This window comes from Ursus maritimus, unplaced genomic scaffold (assembly GCF_017311325.1).
Source record: "Ursus maritimus isolate PB19 unplaced genomic scaffold, ASM1731132v1 scaffold_26, whole genome shotgun sequence".
Lineage (NCBI taxonomy): Eukaryota > Metazoa > Chordata > Mammalia > Carnivora > Ursidae > Ursus > Ursus maritimus.
This window is the reverse complement of record NW_024425119.1, coordinates 42,171,394-42,183,530: the sequence shown is the minus strand read 5'-3', so window position 1 is coordinate 42,183,530 and position 12,137 is coordinate 42,171,394. Positions and strand designations below refer to the sequence as shown.

The 12,137-nt window shown below is 54.9% G+C and overlaps 1 protein-coding gene across 1 annotated transcript; it reads left to right on the top strand.

Annotated features, from left to right (window-relative positions):
* The first annotated feature begins 1,459 nt into the window (after window positions 1-1,459).
* On the top strand, window positions 1,460-7,046 carry LOC103675647 (keratin, type II cuticular Hb1-like). Its single transcript, XM_008704764.2, has 9 exons — window positions 1,460-1,911; window positions 2,634-2,842; window positions 3,468-3,528; window positions 4,467-4,562; window positions 4,791-4,955; window positions 5,219-5,344; window positions 5,603-5,823; window positions 6,089-6,120; window positions 6,418-7,046. Exons 1-9 carry the CDS (start codon window positions 1,543-1,545, stop codon window positions 6,687-6,689), a joined length of 1,551 nt encoding a protein of 516 aa, XP_008702986.2. The 5' UTR covers window positions 1,460-1,542; the 3' UTR covers window positions 6,690-7,046.
* Window positions 7,047-12,137: the final 5,091 nt, after the last annotated feature.

Genomic DNA, 12,137 nt, shown 5'->3' with positions numbered 1-12,137 from the left:
AGGCATTGCATCTCCTGGACTCCATTACTTACTAGCTAGGAGACACTGGGCAAGTTACCTAACCTCGCTGAACCTCAGTTTCCTTATCTGTAAAATGGGGATGATGATCGTACTTCATGTGGTTGATGGAAGAATTAGAGACTGTTTGTGGCATGTATGGTATCACAGAGTAGGTAGCAAAAAAAAAGAAAATATCCTCTTATCAAAATAAGACTTCTGTTGTTCTAGTGTTCTTTCTAATCATACAAGGGGAATGTGCGCAAGTGACCCACTTCAACATCACGGATGGTAGAAGGAGCTGGTAATCTGTGCTTGGGGTGATACAGTAAGAGTTATAGCATTATTCATGAGGTGTTCTGCCCAAAAACGTTTCAGTTGCACCCAGTCAAGCCTCCAGACCAGCACTATCCAGTCGATGCTGCTGTGATGGTGGAAATGTTCTGTATCTGCTCTGTCCAGTGAGTTAGCCGGTGGTTGTGTGGCCATGGGGCTCCTACAACTGGGGAACTCCATTTTGCACTTATTTAATTTTAACCAATTGAAATTTAAATAGCCACATATGCCTACAGGCTACCGTTTGAACAGCCCAACTCTACAGTTAACTTCCAGGTCAAAATACAAGGGACAGGGCCACAAGTGAAGTCACATAAAATCGATTTAAAAACAAAAAAACAAAAACTTTTGAGACTATTAGGAAAATTGAAAACGGAATGGCTAGTAAAGGATTCTTGAAATTATTAATTTTCTTGAATGTGTGGGGGTATGGCCCCGATTTCTGTAACTGTCAACTATGCGGGCAAAGATGGCACCGTATTAACCATTGCTGAGTCCAGGTACCTAAGGGGAGCATCTCAGGGTGTTTGTCATGCTATGCTTTCAACTTTCCTGTATGCTCAGAAACTCTCCTAATAAAAGTTGAAAAAGACAAAAAACCGAGCTATTTAATAATCCGCTGGCTGCTGGCTTGATAGGAGAACTGGGATCTAGTTCAGCAGCCCGCTAGACAGATGGAGACGGGGGAATGCAGATTTGTGTTACAGCAGCACCTCGGCCACTACTGAGATGGAAACTTCCAGATGTTATTTGTTAACACCTCAGTGTTTCCTGGGTCCCCTCCCAACTACCCCCGACACACGCACAGATCCCCTGCTTCTCCCAGATCTGGTCTTCCTCCTCCTCTCCTACCCTGGACCCCTTCCTACCTCCCCTGCCCTGCCCTTCTCTCCCCAGTCTCCTCAGATGAGTGCTGCTGGCAGGGCACTTTGAAGATGAAACATGCTGAGTCCCCCTACAGCCCAGAGGTTGGCATCCTATACACAGAGGAGGGTGTGGGCCACTCCACCATTATTAAAGCACATTCTAAAGAGGTGCTGGACTCACTAACCGCCCAAGCCCATAAAGCACAAATTGACCCAACTGCACAGCCAAGCCCTTCAGATCTGAGCATAAATAGGACTGGGGCGCCTTGCAGAGCATATTGGAGTTTCCACAAGACTTCACACCTCATCCCCGTACTCCAAAACCCGAACCTCCAGCAGGACCATGACGTGCGGATCCGGATTCTGCGGGCGCGTCTTCAGCTGCGCCTCGGCCTGCGGGCCCCGGCCCGGCCGCTGCTGCATCACCGCCGCCCCCTACCGCGGCGTCTCCTGCTACCGCGGCCTCACCGGGGGCTTCGGCAGCCACAGCGTCTGCGGAGGCTTTCGCGCCGGCTCCTGCGGCCGCAGCTTCGGCTACCGCTCCGGCGGCGTGTGCGGGCCCAGCCCGCCCTGCATCACCACTGTGTCCGTCAACGAGAGCCTCCTGACGCCCCTCAACCTGGAGATCGACCCCAATGCGCAGTGCGTGAAGCAGGAGGAGAAGGAGCAGATCAAGTGCCTCAACAGCAGGTTCGCTGCCTTCATCGACAAGGTGGGTGTCCTTGATCACACCCTTCCTGAGCCTTCAGTTCCTGGGCTAGGCACTGAAGAGAGTCAGGGGCAGGAGACGCGTGGTCCAGGGGAGCTCCCAGTCTGATGGAGGAGATGGACACACACCCAGGGTGCCCTGGGACCAAAGACAGGAGTATATAGAGCAGAGGCTCCTGATTGGACAGTGTGGCTCTCACGTGCAGCCTGGGTCCAGGCAGGCAGGGCCCCACAGACAGACAAGGACGGGCTTGGCACTGGCACGCCAGAGGAAGAGGGCAGTCCGTGCACACAGACACAAGAATGAACACAAGGAATAGCCAGAGGACCACGGGGGCATCCTGTGGGTGGGTGTCCTGGACCATACCCTTCCTGTACCCCACCCATGCTCAGGATCCAGGCTGGGCACTGGGTCACAGGCACACTAGAGACCTCCAGCTGGCTCTAGACCACAGGCCCCCTGGACTCACCAGGTCTGGAGAAGTCAGTGTCCCTGAGAGCAGGGACTGACCTTTCCCAACCTCAGCTCCCATCCCTAAATTGGAAACTCCAGACACAGATGGCCATCAGCAAAGCCAGCAGTCCCCTTGTCTCCCACTGCCCATCTCTGCCAAATCTCTGTGGAGCTGCAGACTTGAGAGTTCACCCTAAAGCTCTCAGTCCCACCCCAAACTGGCTTTGGGACACCAGGAGCCATCTGACTCCCTCCTCACCCCCTGAACGCAGGTGCGCTTCCTGGAGCAGCAGAACAAGCTGCTGGAGACCAAGTGGCAGTTCTACCAGAACCGCAAGTGCTGCGAGAGCAACCTGGAGCCCCTGTTCGAGGGCTATATCGAGACGCTGAGGCGGGAGGCCGAGTGCGTGGAGGCCGACAGCGGGAGGCTGGCCTCAGAGCTCAACCACGTGCAGGAGGTGCTGGAGGGCTACAAGAAGAAGTGAGTGTGGCCAGGAGGATAGTCTCAAGAAAGGAAAGGGGATTAAGCCAGAGCAGGATAGATTTGGCTTAGACCACAAGAGGAACTTTCCAATAGGAAGAAGACACTAACAGGAAGCCTGTGAGGAAAAATGCTCTGGGAGTTTACACATGGGGGGGGGGGGAAGGGCGGAAGCTGCTCCAGCCGCCTCGTCCTTATGTGCTTGTTTCATTAATTCATCAAACATTCACTGACATCTCCTCTATGTTCCGGGGGCTGGGCTAAGCCCTGAGGTGGGATGGGGAGGGGGGGCACCAGAACTCGTAGGGGGTTCCTGCCCCCCAGGGAGTTACGCTCCAGAAACAGAAAGCCTATAAACATGTGCACGGCACCCCTGCACACCCACCACCCACATCAGGAAGGAGAATCTCTGAAACCGGAAGAGCACTGGGTGACAGGGTGGATTGAGTGCCCAGAAGAAAGGGATGGACAAGTTCCCTTCTAGCCCAACCCTTTTTGATTCTATCACCGCCTCCCAGAGATCCGGTTCCTGGGATGTGTTTGTTGGGCTTTCGTTCTCTTTTTTTCCTCTTCAAATCCCAGCGTATTAAAGTTCTAGCCCTGAGTCTTGCGCCCTTATCTCCAGATACGAAGAGGAGGTGGCACTAAGGGCCACCGCTGAGAACGAGTTTGTGGCCCTGAAGAAGGTGAGTGACCCCGGAATCCGTGTTCCCCAACTCAGAAAGCAGGGCAGAGGCAGGGAGGAGCCATCTGTAATTCAGAGAGGCTGAGCGACTTCCCCAGAATCACATAGAGGAACCCCTCCCCTATTTCCTCCCCACCTGCCCCCGCCAGGCCCCAGTCCTCCCAGTGTGGGCCCCGACATCGGAGTACCCTGCCTGCTTCAAGCAGGGCCCTCTACTCCTCCATCCGAGCTAACTCCCATCTGGCCCATGGCTTCCCACCTCCTTCTGCCCTGTGCCTGCCAGAGAGCGCTCCTTCCTGACTATTGTGATTGAAAGACCTGTGAATGCTGGGGGTGGCCGCATCCTCAGGCCCGCAACAGCTGTGAAAGGCTGGCGTGAACAGTACTGCTGTTCCTCACCCCTTAGACTTGATCCGCCACAAGTGCCATCACGTGGACCCCCCAGGTCCTTCCCACCACATCCATAGGAGGCAGCCAGGGGTTACTGTGAGGAAACTGAGGCACAGAGGTCAAGCGTCTTGTCCTGAGTTGCCCTGTTTGGAAGGGGCAGAATTAATCCCAGAGACCTCTTCTTCCGACCACAGATCTAGATTTCTTTCCCTGAGGGGTCAGGACAGAGAGGGCGGGAGCATCATTAGAACGGACCCCTTTTACCCAGAGCCTCAGTTTCAGTGATAGTGCAAGGTGTGGATTCTGGAGGGATCATCCGCGTAGGTACCAGAAGAAGTGCCTGGAAACCTCACAGGCCCCCTCCCTTACCCAAAGCTGCTCCAGACCCCTCGGACCGAATAAAGGATTCCACCAATGCCGCGATACCAGGCATTAGGATGAGCAGCTAAGGAGGGTCTCCAGGGAGCTTGCCCAGCCCGGTGGGTGCCCTCCCGGGTGGGGAGAGCTCTGCATTGCCTTCCCAATGAGACGCCTGTGCCCCCCCTTTAGGATGTGGACTGCGCCTACCTCCGCAAGTCAGACCTGGAGGCCAACGCAGAGGCCCTGACCGAGGAGATCGACTTCCTGCGGCGCCTGTATGAGGAGGTGAGGGGCCCTGGTCCAGGCAGAAAACTGGCAGCCAGCCTGGAAGATCGGGCTTTGGCCGAGGACTGGAGTTGGCCAGAGATTTGGGCTGGAGCTGCAGTCCATGAGGCTATAGTGGGAGCAGGGGCTGGAGACCTGGGAAGGCTGAAAAGATTGGGTCCACACTGGTGGGTGAGGCTGGGGTGTAAACAAGATCCCTTCTATCCTCCCACCTCCCACCATCTGCAGGAGATCCGTGTTCTCAACGCCCACATCTCAGACACCTCGGTCATAGTCAAGATGGACAACAGCCGGGACCTGAACATGGACTGCATTGTGGCCGAGATCAAGGCTCAATACGACGATATCGCCAGCCGCAGCCGGGCTGAGGCCGAGTCTTGGTACCGCAGCAAGGTGAGGGGCATAGGACACCTGCCTCCTAGACATGGCAGTGGCAGGGAAGCCAGATATATAATAACAAGGCTTCTTTTGTCTGGGGATTCTGATCCTTAGAATGGGAACAGAAGGGCAGACAACTCTCAGGTTATAGTGGCTGGGCAGGGCTGCCATGCATGGTTGCACAGGCTGAATACTGTACAACTTACCAATCGTCTGTGGTGTCTGAATGGGTGGGAAACTGCATCCTGAGCCTCAGGAGCATCTCTGCTTCCCCCCAGTGTGAGGAGATGAAGGCCACGGTGATCCGGCACGGGGAGACCCTGCGCCGCACCAAGGAGGAGATCAACGAGCTCAACCGCATGATCCAGAGGCTGACCGCTGAGGTTGAGAATGCCAAGTGCCAGGTAAGTGTCTCCTGGGGCCTCCCCGGGGTCACACAGGTCACACAGTGTGTGTCCCCAGTGGATCTCACCATTCCCACTCCGGCCCATCTGCAGGACTACAGTCCCTGGTTGTGGTCCCTGGGGGACACTCAGCTGATGAGGGGAGAGGTCTGTTCTTGGGGTGTTCCCAGCTGGGGGAGGGGAGAGACTGGACACATCCAGGAAATGGACAGAGAGACCCGGGACCATCACCCACCTTGTTCTCCTCTGGGCCCCTAGAACACCAAGCTGGAGACCGCAGTGACCCAAGCTGAGCAGCAGGGCGAGACGGCTCTGAGCGACGCCCGCTGCAAGCTGGCCGAGCTGGAGGCCGCCCTGCAGAAGGCCAAGCAGGACATGGCCTGTCTGGTCAAGGAGTACCAGGAGGTGATGAACTCCAAGCTGGGCCTGGACATCGAGATCGCCACCTACAGGCGGCTGCTGGAGGGCGAGGAACAGAGGTGGGGCCCAACCCAGCCTGGCTCTGAGCTGCTCATTCCTGTCCCTTGAATAAACAGCAGGCTTTCTCCTGGGTCAGGAAGGACCAGGGATCTAGGACAGCCTCTCATTCATCACTTTGGGGGAGGGGGTGGCTTGGGAGGGCCGTTCTCTCAGACCATCTGCTCCTACCCTCACCACTTGTGGACCCCGCTTCAAGGATTTGGGGAACCCCATCTGCAAGTCTGGCCAAATCACTCATGTTGTCTTTTTCTTCTTCCCCCTCAGACTGTGTGAAGGCGTTGGCTCGGTGAATGTCTGTGAGTAACACAACCCCCGTGTGGATGGTTTTAGTCCCTTCCTAGACGGATGGCAGAGTCTGGAAGGGGGGCTTCCGCTCAAGGCTAAATATAATAGAGTGGGCTGGCATCACAGCAGGAGGGACTTGGGGTCAGAGAGAAGGAAAGAGGGCAGCTCTGGAACTAGATGGACCTAGGGCTGTAAGTAAAGATTCTCCTGACTTTGAACACACAGTGCTCAGGGCCTGGGGAGGGGCTCCATTGGGGAGGCCACTGACCCACTCCCCAGAATTTTGACTGAGCCTTTGGGGTCCGCAGGTGTCAGCAGCTCCCGGGGCGGGGTCGTGTGCGGGGACCTCTGCGTGTCGGGCTCCCGGCCGGTGACCGGCAGCGTCTGCAGCGCCCCCTGCAGCGGGAACCTGGCGGTGAGCACGGGAATGTGTGCGCCCTGCGCCCCCTGTGCGCCCTGTGCCCCCTGCGGCCCCTGCACTTCCGTCACGTCCTGTGGCCTGGGCACCGGCGGCGTGGGCTCCTGCGGCATCAGCTCCTGCGGCGTGGGCTCCTGCGCTAGCAGCTGCCGCAGATGTTAGACACCCCAGCTCAAGCCACCGGCCTGGGGTCTCTCCCACCCAGCCTCCAGGTGGAGCAAGCTCTCAACTACTTCTCTGGCACTTTGAAAGGTCTGTCCCACTCCCAGCCTCTCATATCTGTGTGTGATCCCTTCTTTCTGGGCTCTGCTGCCCGTGCTGGGAAAGGCCACCCCTAAAAAGAAGTCCCCTTGATGCCCATAGGAAGGGGGCAGGCTCAGGGACTGGAGGGCCAGGACAAGGGCCCACCCTACGCGGCCCTGGGTGATGGCCGTACTCCATCCCCACAATATTCCCCTTCCATCTCCTCCATGTTCATCTCTGTCTTGATCTGTGTTTCCAATAAATCAATGTAGCCAACTCTGAGCCTTGTCTGCACCTCTGTTATCCACAAGGGTCTGGGCATAGAAGGGTCCCCAAAGTCACAGAGAGCAGAAAAAAGGTCTAGTCTGGGGTCTCCAGCACAGTCGTCTGTCCCTGGGCTCACAGCAGTCTCAGACTGAGCCAAGGGTGGTGCGAGGCCTCTCCACGACGTAATTTTATGCACACAACTGTAATGACCTTATCCACCACTATATAGATGCCAGAGGTGCCCAGTAACTGGGGCAGTGCCCCCACAGTTTCTGTGCCTGGCTGGGGTTTGAACCCTATGTACACCACTCATGGTCATTTCACTGACCCACACTTGCCTCCCAGAGCACATCCTGTGCCTATCTATAAACTGAGGGATAATGAAAATTAGATTCTCCAGCCACTCAAAGCTTAAGGAAACGCCACTCATTGCTTTGCTGGGGAAGACTCACGCCTGAGCAATTTATGAGAATTCCTTAAAGGGTAAAGACAGGAACATGATTTCAACTTTCAAAAAGCCTTTGATGTGGCTATTTCTTTTTCTTTTAATGGAGTCCTTTTGGGGTTTGGAGACCTGTCATAGCTGATAAATTACCTCCAAGATAGAAAACAGCACGTAGCCAGAAGGTGAGGGGACACAGAGGTGAACACATAGCCTCTGGAGCCTGATTACTTGGGTCCAAAACCGGGCTCTCTTCCTTCCTGGTTGAGTGACCTCGGGCAATTTACTTTGCCTCTCTGTGCCTCAATTTCCACATCTCTAAAGTGAGAATGATGAAAGAGCGCCTACGTCATAGGGCAGATGGGAGGACGAGGAATTTCATATACCTAACATGTTTAGGCAATTTCTGCCACAAAATAATCACGAGATGCACTGGCCCTTAGCAGTGTACTTTTGCAGAATATAAAGTGGAAATCCCTCTAGGGAGCAGAGCCATGGTCAGCCTCCCATGAACATCTGTAAACTGATTGCATTTACACATTTACATCATATTACACTTACATCTGTGATCAGAGACAACAAATAGAGAGAGGAATCTCCACGTCTTCTGGGGCCGTTGAGCTCCTCCATGAAGAGAACTGTTTCCCCCTTGACACTGATGAGGCTTTTACAAGTAGTAAAGAAAGTGGGGAGACAGCCCCTCAGCTTCGCTATGGGCGAAGGCAAGTTCCTGAATATATATCTGTACGTCAGGGTCAATTTCTAAACTTCCAGGCCCAGGCCCAGGAAACAGTAGCAGAAAGCATCCCCATCCCTCAGAGCAATAGAAATAAATAAGAATATTGAGAGACCAGAAGTGAGTGGTCTGAAAAGACCACACTCTTTTAAGGGAAAGAATCGATCCAAGGCCTCCCACACACCAGTATGGCCCTTCTACCCTCCTGATGGAATTCTGAGCAGGGCAGAACCTGGGAGCGTTCCAGAATGTGCAATTCTTCTAATCAGCCGTCTGTGCGGTAACACCACACAGCTCAGAAGCAGGTCACCAGGAGTCCAGACCTGAGGCCCAAACCCCAGCTCCGTCTCTCTATCCTTTAGTTCAGAAGCCACCTGCAACTCCAGGCCCAATGAACTTCTTATTTCTGCCGACAGACCCCTCCCTTCCTAGCCCACTCATCTCATCAGCCCAGCTGGGCCCTAATGACCTGCCATACTTACTCTTAGCCTCCCTCCAGCTCTGACTTTAGGCTCTGTCCTTCTCCAGGAGCGCTATCCTCACCTCCCTCTATTTCCTACTCCTGGGCAGGCTCAGGAAGAGAAGCAAGAGTGAATGAATCAAGCACAGAATACTCATGATGCCTAATGGTGACCTCACTGTGTGACCTTTAGCAAGTCACCTCCCCTCTCTGAGCCTCTGTGCATTCGCTAGTGAAATAAAATGTTTAGACAAGATGGCTGCTGGGGTCCCTTACCAATCCAAAGCTCTGTTAGTCTTCTGAAGAGGTGGGACAGGACTAGGAGCCAGAGGAAAGCGGGGAGTCCATGCAGCCGTGCTGGACGCGTGCTATGTGTGCCTTCAATCCACATAGCTCACTGTCTGTGGGCAGCTGTCCGTGCATAGAACAGTATCATTGCATCCAGGTGTATGCACATCTCCGGGCATCTGTGTGGAAGCGTGTGTGTGTGTGTGAGCATTTCTAGATGTGTGATTGTGGGTATGAATGTGTGTATGCCTGTGTGTATGTGCTGCAGAGGGGAGTTTTGTGGGTACATGTGGACAGGACTGCAGTGTCAGTGCACAGGTGGACTCGTGCTGGTGGGGGCCGGGGGGGCCCCAGATAGAGAACTGGACTAAGGCAGGAGTGGTGAGGGAGGTGCCCTCTGGCCAGGGAGCCCCAGCTCTTACCAGTGGGCTCCCCTAGCTCCCCTCCTGCCCTGTGGACACCCTAGCTCCCAGCTGGGGCAGCAAGAGACCAGCCGGCTTTAGACTAGTAGAGCCTTCTTTAAAGGTGCCCAAAGACCAGGACATGAGATATTAATGACATTTATGTAATTCTTACTGTGTTTGAAGCACTTTACATATAGCGATATATTTTTCACACAACCCGTGACAGGTACATTTGTATTTTACGGATAAGCCATGGTGCAGAGAGGTCAAATAGGGAGGAAAACTAAAAGGGATAAAGGAATCGATACTGGTTAGATTGGGGGGAGGGCAGGACTGAAGCTCAGAAACAGACAGCGTTTGGCCAGGAGAACAGCAAGATTGGAAACAGAATCCAGACCCTTCCTTCCTTCCTCCAGGCTGGCCGGGCCAATACACTGCAGCTGAATTACATCCGGAAGGATTGCATTTAGACTCCTCAAGAGACTCCCGAGGGGTTTCCGTCGGGTGAGACATGTTAATGGTGGAAGAACAACCCAATGCATCCAAGGACAGAGCGGACCAAACAGAGAGCCTCACTCGACTGGTTCGCATCTACTGCGTGGCAGGCCCTGGAGATGGGTGACCAGGACGGTCCCCAGCCTGGAGGGGCTCATATAGACCTGGCAACACAGCTAAGTTCCATGTGTCATGTTGCAGGGCTGTTAAGTGTGAGGCAGGCACGAGGAGCCAACAGAAGAAGGCTGACCCCTAGTGGTCCCCCCTTCTGCTGAGACGTGATGACTCAAGGGGTGACAACCCGCCTCCCTTCAGAAGTCGCCTCCACTAACAAAGCTTCTAAATAGGCTGGTAAACGACTCTCTATAAATGTACCAGACGGTTCTCTCCCACCCCAGCATGGAATGTGGCCCGTGGCCAGAGGAGCCACTCTGAGAATCGGTCCCCAAACCACAAACAGGGCTGGTGGCCCACGCAAGGCTCGCAAGCCTGACCCTTGGGATCTGAAGTGACATCAGGCTTGGGATTTGAAACGGGAAACTGTGAGCAGCTCGTCCTCGGCGATGTAGGCGGCAGAAGGCTCACCATCAATCCTGCCAGCAGCTCCTAGGTGATATTTCCTTCAGCACTTTCCTTGACATGATCAGCCTGGCAGGAGCTAGAAAAACCTGACCTTGAAAATCACGGAATGTCATTACCTGTTGGCAAAATGCAGAGAACATGGAGCCCAACTGAGAAATCTCGCAGAGGGGCGGCTCTGCTTTCAGGCAGTGACTTCACACCGGGAGTGTGGGAAGAATGTTGACACCGTTGGTGTCCATCAGTGTTGACCAAATGGGACTCCAGTGGGTCCCCATCCCCTACCCCTCAGGTGGGTGGCAGCCTTCCAGCCAAGTTTCGATCTCATTCCTCTTGCATGAGACTGCTCTGTTTACCCAGGAAGGGGGCCTTTTGGATACCTGTTTTCTGGGCAAGGACCCAGGAGAACACACCAGACACCCTGGCACTAGTGTACCTTAAAAGGTAAAGCCAGAGCCTCTGGCCAATGACACACCTTAACCCCACCCAGGGACACAGAAAGCAGAAACTATTGTTCCCCAGATGTGTTGATGATGTAACCCTTTGTGCAACAGAAAAGAATGTGAGCTCACCGAATGGAAGCTTCTCTGGGGCCTATGTGGCAAAGAAAGAGCCCAGAAACCCAGCCCTTCTCTGGCCACCCCCCCAAACTAGCCTATCTTCTGCCCCCCAAAGTCCAGTTGCCTTGTGAAAACTCAGAGCAAACTACACCTTAGACCTAGAAGTAGAGGCAGAGCTGGAACCCTCCATCTGATTCCAAAGACACGCCCTCGTCCACCAAGGTGTGTGGCTCCCAGCCCGCCATCAGGTCACTTGTTAAACTAGAACCCGGGCCGGGGCCACCGGGTGGTGTTCACGACCCCCAGCCCCAATCTGCGAGGGCCATCTTCCCCAGGCCGTGTCCTCAAGTGGCCCTGCCAGGGCAGTAGAGGACGGTTGGCCCCCATCGCCATCTCACTCCCTTCTCTTTGGGGCTGGTTTCCTGGTGTCTGGCCGGCCTCCCTTCCAGAACCAGAGTGCCTTGCTCACGCAGCACCACACCTGACCTTCAAAGGCCGTTCTGTGAGTGTGTGTAGAGCCAGTGAGGGGATGGATGAAGGCAGCACCCAGCCACTCTGCAGAGGGGCCCCAGGCTGGGGAATGCAGAGCTGAGGAGGAATTAACCCTTTCTTTCCCTTTCCCCAAGGGCCCTCAGTCGCCCACCCCTACCACCCTGAGGATCCTGTGATATCACCACCAACTGAAGTCATGCGGACCCACACACCGCAAGGGGAGGATTGCTTCCTGGTAGTGTCCCCTCCTTTTCTCCCCTCCCCCCAAACCCGGCCAGCATCATCTGTGGTCAGACACAGCTTGAGGAATCCAGGGACAAACAGCCAGGGGGGCTTAATCCCCTGAAGAAGTTTTTATTGCAAAGGAGGAGTCCCAGGGAAAGAGAAGTGGGGGGCAGGTCACAGAAGCAGGGTGCTGGGTCCAGGTAAGCCACCAGGCCTCCCCAGTGGCGCAGCACCTGGGCTGCCTTCACCCAGGGGACAGGGCAGTCACCATCCTGTAATAGATTCCAAGACTTTACACTCTGGGGGGGTGGGGTGGGAGCAAGAGGAAAAGATGAAGTGAGGGCCAGCTCCATGGGAAGGGGCGTCTGCGGTACAGTCCTTGGGGTCAAGTCCTTGGGGGCAGGAGCTAGGGGTTCTTT

Coding starts and splice junctions, on each gene's coding strand:
- LOC103675647 (XM_008704764.2), top strand. CDS start 1,543: ATGACGTGCGGATCCGGATTCTGCGGGCGCGTCTTCAGCTGCGCCTCG. Junction 2,843..3,467: donor CTGGAGGGCTACAAGAAGAA/GTGAGTGTGGCC, acceptor CCTTATCTCCAG/ATACGAAGAGGAGGTGGCAC. Junction 4,563..4,790: donor TGCGGCGCCTGTATGAGGAG/GTGAGGGGCCCT, acceptor CACCATCTGCAG/GAGATCCGTGTTCTCAACGC.